At 61.1% G+C, this 21,541-nt stretch overlaps 1 protein-coding gene across 1 annotated transcript in view; it reads left to right on the top strand.

Annotated features, from left to right (window-relative positions):
- The first annotated feature begins 8,914 nt into the window (after positions 1-8,914).
- LTBP3 (latent transforming growth factor beta binding protein 3) overlaps positions 8,915-21,541 on the top strand; it is a 15,547-nt gene continuing 2,920 nt past the window's right edge. Inside the window, 23 exon segments of the mRNA XM_034775384.1 lie at positions 8,915-8,976; positions 8,978-9,248; positions 9,651-9,886; positions 10,071-10,176; positions 12,116-12,208; positions 12,413-12,535; positions 12,733-12,891; positions 13,260-13,445; positions 14,083-14,099; positions 14,347-14,431; positions 14,683-14,778; positions 15,146-15,271; positions 15,811-15,942; positions 16,218-16,346; positions 16,837-16,956; positions 17,219-17,341; positions 17,623-17,745; positions 18,417-18,536; positions 19,117-19,245; positions 19,346-19,513; positions 19,868-19,951; positions 20,326-20,454; positions 20,811-20,948. Coding sequence (XP_034631275.1) covers positions 8,935-8,976; positions 8,978-9,248; positions 9,651-9,886; positions 10,071-10,176; positions 12,116-12,208; positions 12,413-12,535; positions 12,733-12,891; positions 13,260-13,445; positions 14,083-14,099; positions 14,347-14,431; positions 14,683-14,778; positions 15,146-15,271; positions 15,811-15,942; positions 16,218-16,346; positions 16,837-16,956; positions 17,219-17,341; positions 17,623-17,745; positions 18,417-18,536; positions 19,117-19,245; positions 19,346-19,513; positions 19,868-19,951; positions 20,326-20,454; positions 20,811-20,948 — 2,935 coding nt within the window. The 5' untranslated portion in view covers positions 8,915-8,934.

Raw genomic sequence — 21,541 nt, 5'->3', positions numbered from 1 at the left:
ACCTGGAGCTCCTCCTGCACCCCAAGCCCCTCAGGCCCAGCCCAGAGCCCTGACCCCCTCATGCACTCCAACACCCTGCCCCACCCCTGAGCCCCCCCAAACCCAGAGCCCCTCCTGCACCCCAAACACCTCAGCCCCAGCCCAGAGCCCTGACCCCCTCCTGCACCTCAACCCCCTGCCCCAGCCCAGAACCCCCTCCCACACCCCAAACCCCTCATCCCCAGCTCCATTGGGTCGCATGCATTTTCTTCAACTGGGTCCCCAGAAAAAAAGTGTGAAAAACACTGATCTAGAAGATAATAAGGTGATAAGTAACAGCACGGATTTGTCAAGAACAAATCGGGTCAAACCAACGTGATAGCTTTCTTTGACAGGGTAACAAGCCTTGTGGATGAGGGGAAGTGGTAGATGTGATATATCTTGACTTTAGTAAAGCTTTTAATAGTCTTGCGTGACCTTCTCATAAACAAACAAAGGAAATGCAACCTAGATGGAGTTACTATAAGGTGGGTGCATAACTGGTTGGATAACTGTTCCCAGAGAGTAGTTATCAGTCGTTCACAGTCAAGCTGGGAGGGCATAACGAGTAGGGTTCCGCAGGGACCAGTTCTGGGTCCAGTTCTGTTCAATATCTTAATCAATGATTTAGATAATGGCATAGAGAGTGCACTTATAAAATTTGTGGATGATACCAAGCTGGGAGGGGTTGCAAGTGCTTTGAAGAATAGGATTATAATTCAAAATGATCTGGACAAATTGGAGCAATAGTCTGAAATAAATAGGATGAAATTCAATAAGGACAAATGCCAACTACTCCATTTAGGAAGGAACAATAAGTTGCACACATACAAAATGGGAAATGACTGCCTGGTAAAGAGTACCACGGAAAGAGATCTGGGGGTAATAGTGGACCACAAGTTAAATATGAGTCAACAGTGTAACACCGTTGCAAAAAAAGCAAACATCATTCTGGGATGTATTAGCAGGAGTGTTGTAATCAAGACATGAGAAGTAATTCTGCTCTACTCCACACTGATTAGGCCTCAACTAGAGTATTGTGTCCAGTTCTGGGCACCACATTTCAGGAAAGATGAGAACAAGTAGGAGAAAGTCCAGAGAAGAGCAACAAAAATGATTAAAGGTCTAGAAAACATGACCTATGAGGGAAGATTGAAAAAAATGGGTTTGTTTAGCCTGGAAAAAAGAAGACTGAGAGGGGACATGATAACAGTTTTCAAGTATCTAAAAGGTTGTTACAAGGAGGAGGGAGAAAAATTGTTGTTGTTAATCTCTTGAGGATGAGACAAGAAGCTATGGGCTTAAATTGCAGCAAGAGAGGTTTAGGTTGGACATTAGGAAAAAATTCCTAACTGTCAGGGTGGTGAAGCACTAGAATAAATTGCCCAGGGTGGTTGTGGAATCTCCATTATTGGAGATTTTTAAGAGCAGGTTAGACAAACACCTGTCAGGAATGGTCTAGATAATACTTAGTCCTGCCGTGAGTGCAGGGGACTGGACTAGATGACCTCTTGAGGTCCCTTCCAGTCCTATCTATCTACCTATCCCCAATACCCCCTCTATCTATCCCAGGGATGGGCAAACTACGTCCTGCGAGCCGTTTTAAACCAGCCCGCGAGCTCCCACTGGGGAGTGGGGTCTGGGGCTTGCCCCACTCTGGCGCTCCAGCCGGGGCGCTGGGTCGGGGGGGCCGCACCATGTGCATGGCCCTGCTCCAGCTATCCAGCTGGGGCACAGGGTTGGGGGCCGCACCACTGCTTCTGGGAGCTGCTTGAGGTAAGTGCCACTCGGAGCCTTCGTCCCTGAGCCTCTCCCCACGTCCCAACCCCTGCCCCAGATCTGATCCCCCTCCCGCTCTCCATACCCCTCAATTCCAGCCTGGAGCACCCTTCTGCACCCCAAACCTCTCATCCTCAGCCCCACCCTAGAGTCTGCACCCCTTCCCACACCCCAACCCCCTGCCCCAGCTCTGATCCCCCTTCCGCTCTCTGAACCCATCCCAAAGCACCCTCCTACACCCCAAACTCCTCATCCCCAGCCCCACCCCAGAGCCTGCACCCCCAGCCAGAGCCTGCACCCCCTCCCACACCCCAAACTCAATTTTGTGAGCATTCATGGCCCGCCATACAATTTCTATTCCCCGATGTGGCCCTCAAGCCAAAAAGTTTGCCTACCCCGATCTATCCCAATACACCCCCTCTATCTATCTATCCCCATACAATCCCTCAGTACTAGGTTTACCATGGCTCCGGGCCCAGAGTCAGAAGGGGCCCCGGCCAGCCCGATATCCCTGCCAGCTGCCACGCCCCTGCTCCGCCTCTTCCCACCCCTGCTCTGCCCCAGCCCCGCCCCCACTCCACCCCTTCCCCCCCCAAACCCTGTCCCCTGAACTACTTGTCCTGGGGGACTGCAGCAGGGGTCAGGCCGCTCTGCACTCACCAGAGGGAAGTAGAGCAATCCGGCCCCAGCCTGCTTCACTCTGCCAGCTCCCAGCTGCGCTGCCGGTGACTGCTGGGGGCAGTACCCCCCTATCCCCCAAGTCCCAAGGCTGGGATCCAGGAGAGCAGAGTGAAGTGGGATGGGGCCGGATTGCTCCACTTCCCGCCGCCCCATGAGTGCAGGGTTGGGCCTGCCCTGCAATCATTGGGCAGCAGGAACTGGAGCGACCCGGATCCAGCCTACTCTGCCGGCTTGTGCTGGGAGGCGGTTCCCCCCTACCCCCAAGCCTGGGGAGGAGATGGAGCGGTGGGGAAGGGGCATGGGATGGGGAAGAGAAGGGGATGGCAGAAGCGGGGTCAGGGGGGAAGCTGGAGCCCAGCATGCGGTATCCCCTTGGCCGATGCTGGGGCTCCCTTGTTAAGCAGGCCCATCGAACCCTCACCCTGACAAGCCCCACCACCCCTGCATCTGTACCACCCCACCGAGCCCCCCCCAGACACCCTCCGCACTGAGCCCCAACCACCTGCACCTGGACCCCCACCCAAATGAACCCCACATCCCCTGCACCTAGACCCTCCCTGCTGAGCCCCAAACACCTTCATCTGGATCACCTGCAGAGTCCCATTGCCCCTGCACCTGGAACCCCCCAATGAGCTTCTGTGCATCCAGATCTCCCACTGAGCCGCCCAGACTGCCCCACAGAGAACTCTTACCCCCACCTGGATCCCCCCACACTCAGTCCCTCTTCACTTGGCTCCTGCTGCCAGGCTGAACCTGCTCACCCACACCTGCTGTGCCTGGCACAGGAGGGCAGCGCCCTAGGGTGTTTCTGGGGCAGACCTGGGCCTTGCACTGTGTCATAGTCGGGTTCAGCCTCACTGCCGAGTCCCTGTCCCAGGGTGGGGTGGGAGAAGGCTGCAGGGTAATCTCCCACCTCCATGCAACCAGTGGCCTGTGCTCCCCACTGCCATATTGGAGCCTCCACATTTATTTATTGACAAATAAAATTTGCAGAATTTTAAAATATTGTGCGCAGAATTTTTAATGTTTTGGTGCAGAATCCCCTCAGGAATATGGGGTGCTGTGCAGCTGTGATGGTGGGACTGTGAGGAAGGTGCTGGGCAGTGGGGAGATCTATGGGCGGGGGACACTAGGCAAGCGGTGTGGTGTGCAGGGTGCTGTGCAGTTGTGGTGGGAGGCCAGCGGGGGAGGTCTCTGGGAGGGGTGGTGGCTGGGCATAGAGATCTGTGGTGGAGGTCTCTGGGCGAGGGGGCGCTGAGCATAAGGGTGGGGCACTGTGCAGCAGGGCTGCCCAGAGGATTCAGGGGGACTGGGGCAAAGCAGGGGAGCAGTGGCGCTTGTACTCACCTGGCGACGGTCCGGGTCTTCGGCGGCATTTTGGCGGCGGGGGGACCTTCAGTCGCTCCGCGTCTTCCGCAGCACTGAAGGACCCCCCACCGCCAAGGATCCAGACCGCTGACGGGCCAGGGCTCGTGGGGCCCCTGCGGGTCCTGGGGCAAATTGCCCCCCCTCTGAGCGGCCCTGCTGGGCAGGGGAGCGGTGTGGTGCAGGCCCACCTTCAAGGGGAAGGGACATGCTGGCAGTACAGGGCTGGGCAGGCCAGTGTGCATCTGGCAGCTGCAGGTTTGTAAACAGAGCCCTCCTGCTGGGCTGCTCCCACCGCACTGTGCCTCATTGCCCCCAGCCCACCCTTCACTCTGGAGACTGCCCATTCCGACCCCTGCACCTTACCCCATGGGGGTCCGGCATTGGGCCCACAAAACCTTAATCCGGCCCTGCACCCCTTCTATCTATCTATCTATCTATCTTTCCCCAATACACCCTAACTATCTATCCTCCCCTACGGAGAGCCCATGCCGCTCCGATTGGGGTGCTGCCCCCCTCTGTCCATCCCTCCCCCTTGTGGCCGTGTCCTGGGCAGGGCTCCGAGGCGGGGAGGGGGGACAGCCCCTCGGAGCCGCCCTGCTGCCCGGAGCCAGCCCTGGCTCTTGGCCCCCGGCCCAGATTCCTGCCCCCGGCCCGGGATTGGCTGAGCGCGGCACAAACAGCCGGCCGGCCAGCCGCCCCGTCTCGCTCCCTCGCTCCGCCATCCCGGCCCTGCGCCTCTCCCCTTCTCCCTTCTCCTTCGCTCCGTCCGCAGCGGCGCGCGGGGAGACAGGCGCCGGCCGGAGGCGGGGGTGGCGACGGGGGGCCTCCGGAGCCGGGCAGAGCTTGTCTGTCGGTCTTTCCTGCCCTCGCTGTCTGTCCGGGGGGAGCGAAGGAAGGAGAAAAGACACCGGAGAGAGGGCGGGGTGGCCAAGGGGGCTCGGGGAGGGGAGCGAGGGTTTCGTTCCTTCCTTCCTCGCCGATCCTTTCCCCGTCCCCTCCATCCTCGCCCTCTTTGTTTCCCTCTGCCCGGGCCAGCGGAAAGGGGAGGAAGGAGCTGCGGAGAAGGAGTGTGGAGGCGGTCCCTGGGCGGCTGAGCTGTCTCCTGCTGGCTCTTGGCTGCAGGGGCTCCCTTGCCCCCTCTGACCGCCTGCCAGGCAGCTGGTGCCAGGGCGGGGCTGGGGGACGATGTAAAGATGCCCCGGGGGCTGGCATTCTGGGTGCTCCTCTTGCCCTGGCTCTGTGCCCCCGGGGCACAGCCCGCAGCGCCCGCAGCCTCGGAGCGGGCGGCCGTAGCACGGGAGCGCTTCAAGGTGGTCTTCGCCCCGCTGGTCTGCAAGCGGACCTGCCTCAAGGGCCAGTGCCGGGACACCTGCAAGCAGGGCAGCAACATGACCCTGATCGGCGAGAACGGGCACTCGGCTGACACCCTGACCGGCTCAGGCTTCCGCGTGGGTGAGCACCGGGTACAGGCCGGGGCACGGAGGAGGGACAGCAGGGGTTGGCAGTTATGTGAAAAGGGGCATTGGGGGCTTTGGTTGTCCAGGGAGGGGACTGAGCGGCACTGGGGATGGGCTGTATGGGGGAGGGGGTGCACTGGAGAGCCCCTCTGGGGCAGAGGGAGGTGCTGGGGGCAGATCAGGGACGTGGGGGATAAGGGGCTATTGGAACACGTCTCCCTGATTTCCGCTCTGCATCAGCATGCAGGCTCTGCCTGTGTGGCTGCACTCACCTGTGTGGCTCACACCTGTCTCACTAGCATCGGTTGCATGCAGGCTTTTGCACACTCACCCTGGCGCACTTTGGACATGGAGCTGCTCATATGGCTCCATTTCACCTGTCACATGCTTCTCTTCACATGCGTGTGCCCCTGACATGCTGACACCAGTAGAGGCCCCCAGCCCCTCACCCACACATGGTGCGTGGCCGGGCCCCTTGTCTGCGCACACATTTGTGCACTCACAAATCTCGCATGTTGTGCCACCGTTGTGCTCAAGTGGGTGCATTTCCTCCTGTGGGCACTTGCCGACGCACTAACTAGCACTCAGAGGCTTGCACGCTTGGCATTCACTTAGCCGTGCGTGCACTCTCCCCTCTTCCCTGGCAGTTCTTCCAGCAGCAGTTCAGGGCAGGAGGAAAATCTCGCCTCAGCGAATGGCCCCGTCCCAGCTCCGGTCCCCTGGGGTCCGTCCGACGCCTGCACCTCCGGCAGCCGGCCTCTAGTTTAACACGCACATGCGTCACACGCACACACATGGAATCCAACGCACACACAGGCAAGGAATCTAACACACACACACTCTCACACACCCAATCTAACACTTGCACACATGCAATCTCATGCACACACCACGCAATCTACCGTATGCACAAGCTAACACACCCAGTCTAACATATGTATGTGCACACACAAACACAATTAAATGCACATGCATACACCCACTCACACAATCTAACACACACGTGCGTGCAATCTCGCTTACCCATGCACACTCATACAGGTTCCCCCACACACTCTTACCCCCCCCCCCCCACTGGCACACACTTGGACATGTGCTCTCACACGCACACTCCTTTGCACTCACAGGAGCCTGGGCCAGCTCCAGCTGCGAATTCCCTGGTTTGTAACATTCCTCAGCTGATGCTGGTGCCCCTCCTGCCAGGCACCATGCCAGCCCCCGCCCCCCCCCAGCTGGGGGAAAGATCTCTGATGCCCCTTCATCCTCCTGCTGGGGGACGGCTGGTATTGGGGGTGGAGTGACCTCTGGGGCTAACTGAATCCAGAGTTGGGCTGGATCCAGCCCGGAAAATCCCCTCCTGGCCCAGGGCGGGCCCAGCACCTGCACCCAGCCTTTGGTGGGGGAGCGGGAAGGCTGGAGGGTTCAGGGGAGGAGAGGTTTTTTTGGGGGGTGAACTCTTTGATCCTTGCTGAACCAGTTCTACCTCCCCACTGTGGGTCTGACCCAGACCTCAACCCCTCCAGTCACCCAGTCACAGACCCCTGGGGAGACCCTCCCCCTGCCTCCCAGCTGGCCCACCCCACATGTCCCTCCCCTCCACACTCCTCCCCCCCATGCTCCATCCTTCCCCCAATACCCCTCCCTTCCCTGCCTGCTCCCATTCACCCCCATGCACCTCACCCCATCCATGCACCTCACCCCATCCTCCATCCAGCCTCCCTCCCACTGTGTGCACCAGCCACACACACTCTGCTCCCCCCAACTTCCCCTGCCCCCCTCACTCAATCCCACCCCAGCATGTGCCCTGTCCCCCGCCCCCCCCGTTTTGTCTCAGTGACACAAAGAGACTAAAAATACCTCAGGCTCCAGAAACCGCGGCCTTTATTGACTTTGCACTTGGGAGGGAATGAAATTGAGTCACTGCTGGAAGTGAGGGGGCTGGAGCAGGCGCCAGGTGACCCCCCTTCGCCCACCAGTGCTGACTCGCAGCCCCCTGTCATCCCAGCCCTGAGCTCTGCCACACAATCGCTCAGTCCCGACCCACAATTTTCTCGGTCCCTGAAATCCCTCTCCCACCCCAGCACACTTTTTCAACTGGACACCATGATTCTCCTTCACTTCCTGTCCTACCATGGTGTGTGGCTGATCAACAGCCCTTCACGCCCCACCCCAGAGGTAGCCACATCTCAAGCCCTGAGTGTGCAGTGTGTCGGCCTTTTCGATGATGGGACTGCCGCAGGAGCCATTTGCTGTCTTTTTGTTATTGTCCTGAGTGTTTGGATAATCCCTGCTCCAACACTGAGTCACCCGCTCTTGAGCCAGGGCAGCTGGCTGGGCCTGGGAACCGGGTATATACGCACCACTCCCTCCCCTGAGCCAGGGCTGGTCAGCTGCCCCGGCAAACTCCCCACTCAGAGAAATAAACCAAACCAGCCTCAGCCTGGGAGTCAGAGCAGGGATGGTGGTGTTTGCTGGGACTGCTGGCTCTGGGAGGGGAGTGGGGTCTAGTGGCTAGAGCAGGGGGCTGGGAGTAAGGGCACCAGCTCTGATTCACTCTGTGACCTGAGGGATGTCACTTCCCGCCTGGATAGCCTCAGTTGGGTATTTCACCCTGTGTGGGTTTGCGGGGAAGGATGTGGGGGAGGAAGGGCTTGTGGTTAAGGCCCTGGGGCCAGGAGACCTGGCTTCTTTTCCTGCCTCTGCCACAGACACCCTGTGTGACCTCGGGTGAGCCCCTTCCCCCTCCAGGCCTGTGTCCCCCGCCATCCTATGTCTATTTAGACTGTAAGGCCTGTCTCTCACCCTGAGTCTGTGCAGTGTCTGGCACAATGGTTCCTGATCTTGTGTGTGTGTGTGTATATATATATATATATATATACACAGCACTCAGCACACCGAACCCTAATCTCGGTGGTGTGTGTGTGTGTGTGTACAGCACTCAGCACACCGAGCCCTGATCTCGGTGTTGTGTGTGTGGGTAGCACCCAGCTCACTGGGCCCTGATCTTGGTCGGGGGCCTCTAGGTGCTGCCCCAATACTAACAGGGATGTTAACACATTGGTGTTACATTAGTCCCTGGAGGCCCAGCTGAGATCACAGACTCACACAGAGGAAGAGTTCCTGCCAGCTTCCCCCTCACCTTGTGTGTACCCTGGCTTGCCCCCCGGCTACCCCCACAGTGTGTGCTCTGGCTTGCCTGCCAGCTCAAACCCATGTGTGCCCTGGCTTGCCTGCCGGCTCACCCACCACGTCTGCCCTGGATTGCCCGCAGGCTCCCCCCGGCATGTGCCCTGGCTTGTCCACCGGCTCCCCCCGTGTGTGCCTTGGAGCAGGGGTTGGATGAGGCAGGGAGCAGGAGGTGGATGGGGCGGGGTGGGGGCAGGGAGCAGGGGGTGGGTGGGGACAGGGGCCAGGGAGCAGGAGGTGGATGGGGCGGGGGTAGGGAGCAGGGAGTGGGTGAGGCAGGGAGTAGGAGGTGGATGGGGTGGGGGCAGGGAGCAGGGAGTGGCTGCGGGTGGGTGGGGCCAGGCGACTGCGGGGTGGACACAGGCGGTGCGGCAGTGGGGGCAGCGTGGGGGTCCCTGGTCTAATCTCCCTCTCTCTCCCCCCAGTGGTGTGCCCGCTGCCCTGTATGAATGGCGGGCAGTGCACATCCCGTAACCACTGCCTCTGCCCCCCCCGAGTTTACGGGGCGCTTCTGCCAGGTGCCGGCGAGCCGCCAGGCCCAGGCCCAGGGGGGGCAGCAGCTGCTGCAGCCGGCAGCGCTGGGGCCCCTCGAGGGCCCGGCAGGTGAGACGGGCTCCAGCAAACACGCCATCTACGCCGTGCAGGTGATCTCCGACGCGCATGGTGCCGGGGAGCCACCCGCCGGCCACAGCCCCAAGGCCACCGTCAGCCACTCCACCTTCATGGTGCCCCTGGGGCCTGGGCACCACTCGTCTGAAGGTACTGCTGCTGGGAGTGGGGTGGGGGGCCTGGGGAGTGTGATGGGGATGGAGGGCAAGGAGGGAGTGATAGGGCGAGTGGGGTGACAGGGTAACTTGGAGTGAGGGGGTGATGGGGCAGGGGAGGGGTGACTGGGTGAGGGTGATGGGGGCAGAGGATGTTGGGGGTGAATGATTGGGCAGAGGGGTGATGGGGGCAGGAGACGGGTGATTTGGGTGGGGGTGATGGGGGCAGGGGTTGTTGGGGGAGAATGATTGGGCAGAGGGGTAATGGGGGCAGAGGGTTAATGGTGGGGGGGGCCTCTCTCATTTAGGGGAAGTGCCGGGTGTTGTTGCCTGGGGAGGGGGGGGTCAGTGTCAGGGGAGGGTCTATGTGCTGACACCCACTCGGGCCCCACTCCAGTACAGGTCCACCCCCCTCTGCTGAATGTGCGCGTCCACCACCCGCCCGATGCCTCCGTGCAGGTCCACCGCATCGACAGCATCAGCACCGAGGGCACCGGGCCGGGCGCCCAACACCACCTCATCCAGCACCCGGCCCAGAGCTCCATGGGCCAGAAACCCCCCACACCCCATGCCCGGCCCCACACGCACAAACCCCTGGGACGCTGCTTCCAGGAGACCCTGCCCAAGCAATCTGTGAGTTGCCCGCTCCCCCAGGAGGCGCTGTGCTAAAGGGAGGGGGGCGGGAGTCAGCAGGGGGTGCTGTGGTACAGGGAGCAGTGGGGTCAGCAGGGGGTGCTGTGCTGCAGGGTGAGGTGGCGTTCGTGGTCTCACTTGCCTGTTGTTTCTCTCTCCGGCGATGGTGGGCACCATTTCTCAGTGTGGGAGCAACCCCCTTCCAGGCCTGACCAAGCAGGAGGATTGCTGCGGGAGCATCGGCACCTCCTGGGGGCAGAACAAGTGCCACAAATGCCCCCACCTGCAGTGTAAGTAATGCCTGCGGCCCCCTTCCCCATACAGCCTCACAAGCCCCCCTGGCCTGCCCCCTGCTAGTGCTCCTGCCCCACCCAACAGCGCCCCCTGCTGGGAGAGGCTGGGCCGGAGTAGCCAGGAGCTCCCCCAGCCAGTGACCCTGCAGCCCCTCTGCTAGCCAAGAGGGGCTGCCCAGTGCGGGGGAGCCAGGACGGACCCCCTGAGGGTCGGTGAGGGCTGGTGTTTGGCTGGTGCTCCCACTTCTCCCCCTGGCCTGGCGCCGACCTCTCCCAGCCTGGCACAGGGTTTACGGGAAGCCTGGATGGGGCCTTATGTAGCCAGGCTGTGGCCAGCTGGGCTGCCACATTCCAGCATCTTGCCTTGGGAGCTGGCTGGGCAGTGCCCACCGGTCCCTCCCAGAGCTTCCAGGGCACCATGGCGGGGGATGCGGGGCACAGTGCCCTATGCCCAGCTGGCTAAGATGGGGAGGAGATGGATCAGGTAGCAGGTTCCAACCCTCCATTCTCCCCCTCCCCCTGCATCTACCCCCCTTCCTGGCGCTCCCACTCAATGACTTTTCCAGCTCCCGGGGATCTGTGAGCCGCAGGGTGTTTGTGTTAGAGGTAGCCAAGAATGTGCTTCATGGCCTGGCTCCTTGTTCTCTGGCTGGGCAGGGCCCCCCACCCCTCTCCCTTTCATCACGCTTCGGCTCTTCTGGGCAACTTCCTGTCTGCAGCCGCCACCCACCCATCCCTGTGGGAAGCGCTGCCCAGCCCCTGGGGGTGAGAGGAGCATGTGGGATAGGAGAATGGAACCGTTTGTTACCTGAGGGAGTACACGGGTGCTGCCACCCTAGCCTCTCCCAGCAGGGGGCGCTGCAGGGAGTGGGGCAGGAGCACAGGGGGAGTTCTCAGCTGGCCATTCTGAGCTAAGTTGCCCCTGGGGGCAGTTTCTCCTTACCCATCAGTCAGTAGCCAGCTGTGACTCGGGGGTGGGGGGCTGTCCCTGTTCCCCCTGTCTCTCACTGCCTCTGTTGCCCACGTGAGATGTGATAATGCCTCACCCTTTTTCCAGACCTGCCCTCTGCACAGGCCAGTGGTGGTGAGTCTGTCAGATTAATAATTCCCATGGTCCCTTGGAATTCTGTTGCCTTTTGAATCTCACTGGGACAACCCCCCTCATCCCCAGCATCCCCCCAGCGCATCTTTCTCTTTCTTCTCAGTCTTTCTTTCCATCGCTCCCCCCCCCCCTCCATGTTCCCCAGCTTGGACGGATCAGGAGCAGCCTGGCTGCACACGCCTGCTGGAATGAACATCGTCCCATGTCCCCGCCCCCTGCGCCTGCTGGCCTGGCTGTGGTAGTGAGACCAGCGCAGGCGCTGGCTAGCTGATCGCTGCTTCCACCAGCACCACCCCCACCGGGGCCGCTGCTGAGGGGGGCGAGGAGCCAGAGACCCTGGGCCAAGAGACAGCGCGTCCAAACCGCCGTCTGTGCAAGCGTCTGGCACCCGTGCTGGGCTGTGTCTGTGCCTCTGCTATTGCAATGGTGATGCAGACTCCCATATCCCCCACAGCTGGAGATTACGCCGTGTCTGGCTAGGTGCCGTGCAGACCCTCATAGTAGCCCCCTCCCCCATACCTGACGTCTGGGCCCTGCCCCAGGCTCTGCGCAGATACAAGAGACGGTGTCTGCCCTGTTGGGCTCAATGTCTAGACAAATGAATAGGAGGGGAAGGAATGGCACCGAGTGGGAATGGGACTTGCCTGAGGTCAGTGGCAGAGCTGGGATAGAACCCAGGAGTCCTGAGTGCCAGTCTCTCCCTGCTCTAACCTGCTAGGCCCCACTTCCTTCCCAGAGCCTGGGCTAGACCCCAAGAGTCCTGCCCTCACTTGTACACCACGCTGCGTCCTCGCTCCCGCTGATTCCCCCTCTGGGGTTTGTTGTGTGTTGCAGACTCGGGGGTGCAGAAGACAGGCCCGATCCGAGGGGAGCACGGGGGTGATTGCCCACAGGGATACAAGAGACTGAACAGCACCCACTGCCAGGGTACCCAGCGGGCGCTCTCTGGGTGGGGGGACTGAAGACCTGCTTCTGTGTGTGTGTTGTGTCCGTGGGAATGTGTCGTGTGTTGGGCTGTGCTGTGCTGTTGACCCATCTCTCCTCAAACACACTTTAATGAGTGTGCTCTGTGGGCAGTGTGCATTGTGTTGTGTGTCGTTGTGTTGCTGACCCCTCTCTCTCCCCGTGCAGACATTAACGAGTGTGCCATGCAGGGCGTGTGCCAGAATGGCGAGTGTCTCAACACCCAGGGCAGCTTTCGCTGCGCATGCAAACCTGGCCACATGCTGGGCCCATCCCGCAGCCAGTGTGTCCGTATGTAGGGGGACCAGGGGTAGGCTGGGGGGTCAAGGGGACTGGGAGGGTTGGGCAGGGGGCTTGGAGCTGCATTGACCCTATCTCCTGGGGGGGGTTATGGGGGCTCAGTGTCTCTCTGGGGAACCCAGCTGGGGGCGGGGGGATGAGGAGAGGGGCTCGGAGCAGCACTGACCCTGTCTCTCCCGGGGTTGCAGCAGAGAAGTCGGGGGAGAAGAGCCTGTGTTTCCGGCTGGTGAGCCCAGAACTCCAGTGTCAGCACCCACTGCCCACTAAGCTGACCCGCCAGATGTGCTGCTGCAGCGTTGGCAAGGCCTGGGGGGCCCGCTGCGAGCGCTGCCCGGCTGATGGCGCAGGTAAGGAACAGCAAACTGGGCGGGGATGGAGTATCTGCCACAGCACTGCCACGGGGAAGCTCGCAGTGCTGGAGTCACCGGCTGGGGGCACTGCCACGGGGAAGCTCACAGCGCTGGAGTCACTGACTGGGGCACTGCCACAGGGAATTTCTCAGTACTGGAGTTCCTGGCTGGGGCACTGCCACAAGGAAGCTCACTGCGCTGTAGTCCCTGCCTGGGGGCATTGCCACGGGGAAGCTCACAGCGCTGTAGTCACTGGCTGGGGCACTGCCACAGGGAATTTCACAGTGCTGTAGTCCCTGGCTGGGGCACTGCCACAGGGAAGCTTGCAACACCAGCGTTAACCTGTCTTCTCTCCCATCTGGCAGCTGCCTTCAAGGAGATTTGCCCAGCGGGGAAGGGCTACCACATCCTGACGTCCCACCAGACCCTGACCATCCAGGGGGAGAGTGACTTCACCCTGCACATCCACCCCGATGGCACCACGGACCTGCAGCAGCAGCGCGAGCTGCCCAGCCTGCCACCCCTCGAGGGGGACTCTCAGGAGTCCGAAGGTCAGAGACCCTGGGGAGGAGACTGGATTGGGCACGGGGGCCAGGGCGGTGCCACTGGCACTGTGCTCACCAGGACATGGGGGTTCCCTAAATTTCCCCCAGTGAACCCCAGTAATAGCAGGGGTTGTACCCCACTTTACCCCATGTTGAACCCCAGTGTTCTCACAGGCTGTACCCTACATTGACCCATGATGAATCCCAGTATTCCCAGAGGCTGTACCCCAAATTCTCCCATTGTGAAACCCTCTCTGAGAATATGGGGTTCACAGATAATTTGGAGGTCCCTATATTCTCCGAGGGACAAGCCCACATTCTCCCATGGTGAACTCCACGTTCTCTGGAGTACCCCAAATTCACTAAGGGTGAACCCCACTTTCTCAGATCTGTTACTCCCTTCTTTGTTGGCAAACCCCCAAATCTCAGGGGGCAAACCCCATGTTGTCAGAGCTGTTACCCCAAATTCTCTAAGGGCAAACCCCATTTTTCAGGAGTACACCCTGTTGTCTAAGAACCCCAGAATCCCAGAGCTGGGAGACCCTGCTCTCAGAGCAAACCCCCCACTCTCAGGAGGTGAACCCCACATTCTCAGCCTGGCATGGCAGGATCTGATCCCGGGCCCTGTGTTTGTCTCTTGCAGCTGTCACGACGGCCATGGTGAGTAGGGCCTCCAGAGCAGCAGAGGAGCAGCGGATGAGCGGAGGGGTGATGCGGGTGTGGGGGGAGGATGGAGGGAGTGGGAAAGGAGGTGCTGGAGGGTGGTGGGTGAGAAGGAGGGAGGAGAGGAATGAATGAAAGAACAAGAGAGGGGGAGGAATGAAGCAAAGCAGAGGGAGGAATAGGGCACCCGGCTGAGTAGTGGAGAAGAGCAGGTGCCCCCACCGTTTAACCACTCCCCCTCCAGCTGCCAGCATATCGGACCAACTCAGAGGAGCAGTCAGTGGACCAGTTCTATGCCAGTGCAGCCACCCTGGGCGCCCGCTACCCTGGTGAGTGATGGACGAAAGGGCACTGCTGCGGGGAAGCTCGCAGCGCTGGAGCCCCCGGCTGGGCACTGCTGCGGGGAAGCTCGCAGCGCTGGAGCCCCCGGCTGGGCACTGCTGCGGGGAAGCTCGCAGCGCTGGAGCCCCCGGCTGGGCACTGCTGCGGGGAAGCTCGCAGCGCTGGAGCCCCTGGCTGGGCACTGCTGTGGGGAAGCTTGCAGCGCTGCTAACCCTTTTCTGTCTCCATTGGGTCCCAGAGGTGGTGGCCCGTCCCACGACTGCCATGGTGCAGAAGGTGCTGCCGGATCAATACACGCGTAGTGCCGTGGAGATCGCACCCACGCAGGTGACAGGTGAGAGCCTCATGGCAGGGGTGGGGGGCTGCACGCCAGCAACCTCCCCCTCCCCTTTGGGAGAAATTTCACATTCATGGACCAAACTTCCCTGCTGGGGCCCCACTTAATTATCGGGGTGAACCCCAAACATTCCCCAGCGACGTGCATGTTCTCAGGGGGGTCCCCCAAGTCCTTTCCGGGCCAACGATGTCTCCTGAGCGCTCTGACCCGATGCAGTGTGGTCCCTGCAAGCTGCTATCGCAGCGGCCCTAGGGGTGGGGAACTCCTGGCTCTTCTGGGGATCGATGAGAAAGAGATCTCCTGGCTCCTATGTCAGAGCCATTCGTCCTGATCCCCCCGGGACTGCGTCTGTCTGTCCCTGCAGAGACGGATGAGTGCAAGCTGAACCGCAATATCTGTGGCCATGGAGAGTGTGTCATGAATTTGTCCGGCTACACCTGCATCTGCTACCCGGGCTATCGCTGGCACGCCCAGCGCAGGTTCTGCACAGGTAACATGCTGCCTTGCCCTCCTTTGTGGATGTGCGACACATGCCCAGGGACAGGCATGTGCATGGCTGTGTGGGGGCACATCATGCCCACTCCGCTGCATTCACGGAGGTGTCAGCACCCTGGAGGGTCACAAGCATCTGTATGACGGAGTGACCCCCGGGTATGCCTGCATATACAGGTCTGTGATGCCCCCCCCCAGCCTGTATGCAAGGGTGCGACGTGTGTCCGCACAACAGGCATGCGACATGCCTGCACAGCTGCACAACAGGTGTGCAACATGCCTGCACAGGTGTGTGACACGACCACACAGCTGTACAATAGGTGTGTGACACACCCACAAGTCGGCCTGTGGAAGTCTGAGACACCCACCCTGCTTGCGCACGCTGGTAGCTAGGCCTGTAACACATGCACAACTACACATGCAAACCTGTGACCCCGGCCCCTGACATACGCATGTGGCCAGGGCTGTGACAGGCCGGCATCCCAGCATGGCGGGGGTCAGTCATTCTTTCTCCTTCCCGCCCCCCGCCTACCACAGACGTGAACGAGTGTGAGGCGGAGCCATGCGGCATCGGCAAGGGCGTCTGCATGAACACGGGCGGCTCCTACAACTGCCACTGCAACCGGGGGTACCAGCTGAAGGTGCACAAGGGCGTGCGCTCCTGCGTGGGTGAGCACCCTGGGGGCAGGGGCTGGGGGAGGGGCTGCTGGGAGCTGGGGAAACGGGGCATGGGGGAAAGGGGGTGGGGGGATGAGCTGGGGGAAAGGGGAGCTGAAGGATGGAAAGAAGGGCTGGGGGCTGGGAGAAGGGGGGCTGGAGGGAAGTGGGCATGGGGGATGGGAAGTGGGCATGGGGGATGGATAGGGAGTTGTGGGGGAAGGGGTGATCAATAAAGTCCTGTCCCCCCCCCTCCTCTGCCCTGTTCACACCCACCTCTCCGGCAGACATTGATGAGTGCTCCAAGCCCCACATCTGTGGGGACGGGGGAGCCTGTGTCAACTACCCTGGGCACTACAAGTGTGAATGCCACCCCGGCTACCGTCTCAAGCCTTCCCGCCAGCCCCTCTGTGAAGGTAAGGGCTGGCTGGGCTGGGCTGGAAAGGGAGAGGGAGGAGAGAGCCCCAACAGCCTGGGAGACAGAGACCCTACAATAACAAACCAACGGCCCTGAGAGATTCTATCATAACAAGTGGGTGTGCACAGCTGAGCAGTAGTGAAAGCCAGAAATTTCCAAAGACCCAACAAGAACAAACAGGTGCACACAGCTCCAGAGTTACTGAGAGACCCCACGACAACAAACCAGTGCCCCGAGAAACCCTACAATAGCAAACCAATGTCTAGGCCCAGAGTTTGCACGAGACCTCAGAACAAGAAGACAGTGCCCCTGAGCAACCCTTCTCACAACAACCTGTCGAGTAGAGTTGTCAGAGACCCTACAATAACAAACCAACTCCCCACTTGCCAAAGGGCTCGCTGAGTCCTCAAGGGCCCTGCCCTGTGCTCTGCCCCTTGTGGGGCTCCCCCAAAGGCCCCTCACCCTTCACCTTTTCTCTCTCCCCGCAGACATTGATGAGTGCCTGGACACCGGCACCTGCCCCGACGGGAAGTGTGAGAACCGGCCAGGCACCTACAAATGCAGCCCCTGCCCTCCGGGCTTCCGGGGCCAGCATGGGATTTGCTATGGTAAGCGCTGGCCACAGAACCCAGGAGTCCTGGATCCCAGCCCCCGGCTCTAACCCAATAAACCCCCATCCCCCTAATGCTGAGGTTAGTGCAGTATCTGGGGTGTGACTCTCATGCCCCCGTGGTGGGAGGTGCCCTGTGCAGCCCCCACTGGGCTGGGGGACATTCGGCCCAGACCAAACTTGGCTGCAGGGGACTGGGTTGCAGGTCAAAAGTTGCATGGGGGACAGGGTTGGGATTCAGCGTCTGTGTCCCCCCCCAGATGTGGATGAGTGCTCCGAGGAGACTCCGTGCAAACACGGCTGGTGTGAGAACCTGCCCGGCTCCTTCCGCTGCACCTGTGGGGAGGGATTTGCACCCACACCCAATGCCCGGAGCTGCCTGGGTAACTAGATCTCCTGCCCTCCCAGGGCCTCCCTGCTCTAACCACTGCACCCCACTCCCCTCCCAGAGCCCCCTGCTCTAACCACTGCACCCCCTGCCCTCCCAGGGCCCCCCTGGTCTAACCACCGCACCCCTGCCCTCCTAGAGCCCCCCTGCTCTAACCACTGCACCCCACTCCCCTCCCAGGGCCCCCTGCTCTAAGCACCGTACCCCCTGCCCTCCCAGATCGGAGGACAGAAGCCAGGATTCTGACTCCCTGCCCCCCGCTCTCTCTCCCTGCAGATGTGAATGAGTGTGAGGATCGGGGGCTTTGCCCCAACGGGGTCTGTGTCAACACCCTGGGCTCCTTTAAGTGCCAGTGCCCAGCTGGCTTCCACTCAGTGAAGGACAGGCCACGCTGTGAAGGTGAGGGGCTGGGCCATGGGGTGGAAGGGTGAAGGGGGCTGAGCTGGTGGTTGGGGGGCATGTAGGGCTCAGGGTAAGGGATCTGGGCCAGGGAACTGCCTGTGGGCACTGGGGCTCAGTGGGGGGGGTCAGCGGGTCGGGGGGGCTGCCTGTGGGAGTAAAGCAGCTGTGTGAAGGGGCTGGGTAGAGGGGTTTGTGGACATGGGAGCTGTGAGAGGGTCAGGCTGGGTGGCCATGCAGGGGGGGCTGGACGAGGGGGCCAGGCTGGGTTGCCACATCTGGGGTGGGGCTGGGTAACGGGGCCAGGCTGGGTGGCCATGTCAGGGGGATTGGGGGGGAGCTGGGCTGGGTGGCCTTGTTGGGGGGGAGGGGGGGCGGGGGGGGGGGGTCGAACTGGCCAGCCATGGGGGGGGGAGGGGGGGGCTGGATGACCATGTCCAGCAGGGCGCTGGGTGGCCATGTCCGGGGGCGGGAGGGCTGGGTAAGGGGCCAGGCTGAGTGGCCATGACCGGGGAGGCTGGGTGGCCATGTTTGGGGGCAGGGCTCGGTGACGGGGCCAGGCTGGGTGGCCATGTCCGGAGGGGTGGGTGTGGGTGAGGGGACCAGGATGGACGGCCACGTGAGGTGGAGGCTGGGAGTGGCCCCCTGACCCGCAGCTCTCCATGTTGCAGACATTAACGAATGTGACTTCCCGGCCGCCTGCATCGATGGCGAGTGTGTCAATTCTGTGGGCTCCTACCGCTGCCTGTGCCGCGCCGGGTACAAGCTGGTGAATGGCAGAAAGTGTCAAGGTGAGGTGAGGGTGTGGCACAGACAAGTGTGAACATCTGTGTGTGTGTGGGCACGGCAGGCCAGGAGTCTGGTGTTCCACACATGGGAGTGTGACACAGTGAGGAAAGCGTGTTGCACTGAGTGTGAGCAGCTGTGTGTGGCAACACAAGGACATGGCACACAGGGCGTAGGTAGGAAAGTCTGGGCATGGCGAGGTATGAAGGCCCGTGAAACACTAGGCTTCAGGAATGCCTCGTGCCCAAGCGTGAGCCTGATATGCTGCAAACTGGGCCTGCCACGAGTAAGAGCAAATACCGGGGTGTGTGTGAGGGACAGAATGTGTGGAGCTGCACAAAGCAGTGCAAGGGCCCATGCATGTGTGTTTTAGTGAGCGTGGCACACTGGAAAAGGAATGAGTACAAGCCTGTGTGTGTGTATAGCTGGGTGTGAGTGTGAGTTTGTGTACTGTAGGGTGCCACACACGGGGCATAGGTTTGTGGCGTGGATGAGTGTGTATCTGTGAGTGGGCACAGGTGTGGTTGTGCAGCAAGCATGCCATTGCACATCCCCTGCCTCTGTCTCCCACTGGTCTCCTCCCAGATATTGACGAGTGTGCACTGGACCCCAGCTTGTGCCTGCCCCACGGGACGTGTGAGAATGTGGACGGCTCCTACATGTGCGTGTGCGATGAGGGATACACCCCATCTGAGGATCTACATAGCTGTGAGGGTGAGAGTGGGATGGGGGGGCCTTCCCCTCTGAGGGGCACTGGCTCTGATCTGGCGCCAGGGTGGGGCACTGTGGGATTGATTTACCCTCTTCCCCCCAGATCTGGAGCCCCCCGACCACAAGAAGGAATGCTACCTGAACTTCGATGACACTGTTTTCTGTGACAGCGTCCTGGCCACCAACATCACCCGCCAGGAATGCTGCTGCTCACTGGGGGCTGGCTGGGGTGACCACTGTGAGATCTACCCCTGTCCCGTGCCCAACTCAGGTGGGACACACCCTACCCCCTCCTCCATGCCACCCTCCCCCATTCCCACTGCCACCAATGAACCATGGAACTAACTGCTACTGCACATGGTGTGACTGTGAACATCCAACTCCCAGGCTCCAAGGCAACTACCAGAATCCAGCTGGGGGGGGTAGGGTGTCAGGAAAGCATTACCCATAGAGGGAGTGGGGGGATACTGGGCAGGATGGGCCACTTGGTCTGATGTGGGGGCAGGGAGGGGGGATACCAGGCTGGATGGGCCAAAGGTCTGATCCATGGGACAGGGAGAGGGAATATCTGGTCTAGACATTAATCCCTCTTCCCCAATGTGCATGTCCTCCCCTTCCCCTGCAGCCGAGTTCCACTCCCTGTGCCCTGATGGGAAAGGATTCATCCTGGATGACAACATTCTGAACTATGGCATCCCCGCCCACCGGGGTGAGTGCCAGGGCCCACACCCTGATCTGCTTGGCGCCTGCACTCGAGGGTTGGGGGATCAGAAGCCAAGATTACACCTTCCCTTGCACCCTCCCCCATGAGTCACAGGGATTCCAACCCTGCAACCCTCCTACCTGGCCATTACAGCCCCCCACACTCCACCCCAGAGGCAGCTGCATCTCAGTGCCAGCCAAGGGATCCCTGTATAAACAACCCCCATATCCCACCCCAGAGTTGGCTGTATCTCAGCACTGGACAAGGGATCCCTGTATAAACAGCCGCCGCACCCCACCCCAGAGGCAGCTGCATCTCAGCGCTGGGCGAGGGATCCCTGTATAAACAGCCCCCCTTCCCCACCCCGGGGCTCCTTGCAGACATTGACGAGTGCAGCCTGTTCAGGGAGGAGATCTGCAAGGAGGGGAAGTGCGTCAACACGCAGCCGGGCTACGAGTGCTACTGCAAGCAAGGCTTCTACTACGATGGCAACCTGCTCGAGTGTGTGGGTGAGGAGGGCGAGTGGCATCAATTCAGGAGGGCAGATACCCTGGTCTAGAGCTGGGGAGGGGTGGGGGGGCAGACCGGGATGCTGTTCTAGGGGGCGCTGCTGTGATCGGGCCTTGGTGGGGGGACTGGCTGGCTCAGGGGGGTGAGTGGGGAATGCGACATGGGACCGGTCCCCTCTAGGGGGCGCTGCTGTGATCTGGCCTTGGCAGAGGGACTGGCTGGCTTGTGGGGGTGGGGGAATGGGACACAAGCTTTCCCCTCTAGGGGGCACTGGCTGTGATTGGGGTGGGGCCAGGTGGCCAGGAGGGGTGCCGAAAGAAGGGACTAGGCTCTGAGCCATGCCCTTTCCCCCCAGATGTGGATGAGTGCCTGGACGAGTCGAACTGCGTGAATGGGCTGTGTGAGAACACGCGGGGGGCCTATGTGTGCACCTGCCCTGCCCCTGCCGTCTATGACTCCAACCACAAGAAGTGCCTGGCACCCAGCGAGATCGGTGAGTCCCCTTCACGCATGACATGAGCTCACTGGGTCTGAGCTTTGGCCCTGGCCAAGTGGGCAGCCCCATCACAGCCCTACCTCCTCCTGGCCCCTTTGCAGGTGGGATGCTGGGGACAGAGCTTCCTTCCTCCCCAGGTGAGGGGCACATTGGTGGGGTGTGGATTTGTGAGCAAAGATGCCCCCTGCTGGCCCTTGGTGTCATGATGACCAATTTGGGGTCCTTGGTGCCATGACAACCCACTGAGCCTGTGACATTAGAGCAGGGGTGGGCAAACTTTTTGGCCTGAGGGCCGCATCGAGTTTCGTAAATTGTATGGAGGGCCGGTTAGGGGAGGGGTTGTGGACCGGCCCCCACCTCCTATCTGCCCCCCCCCCCCGACTCTTACCCCATCCACACATCCCCGCTCCCTGTTCCCTGACCGTCCCCGGACCCCTGCCACCCCATCCAACCCCTCCTCTCATTCCTGACGGTCCCCCCGGGACCTCTGCCCCATCCAACCATCCCTTCTCCCTGGGCCCTGACTGCCCCCTGCTGCCCCATCCAACCCCCCCTCCTTCCTGACTGCCCCCCCCCAGGACCTCTGCCCC

Source organism: Trachemys scripta, chromosome 7 (assembly GCF_013100865.1).
Source record: "Trachemys scripta elegans isolate TJP31775 chromosome 7, CAS_Tse_1.0, whole genome shotgun sequence".
Classification (NCBI taxonomy): domain Eukaryota; kingdom Metazoa; phylum Chordata; order Testudines; family Emydidae; genus Trachemys; species Trachemys scripta.
The sequence above is the reverse complement of the archived record's forward strand: the minus strand, read 5'-3'. Positions and strand labels throughout refer to the sequence as shown.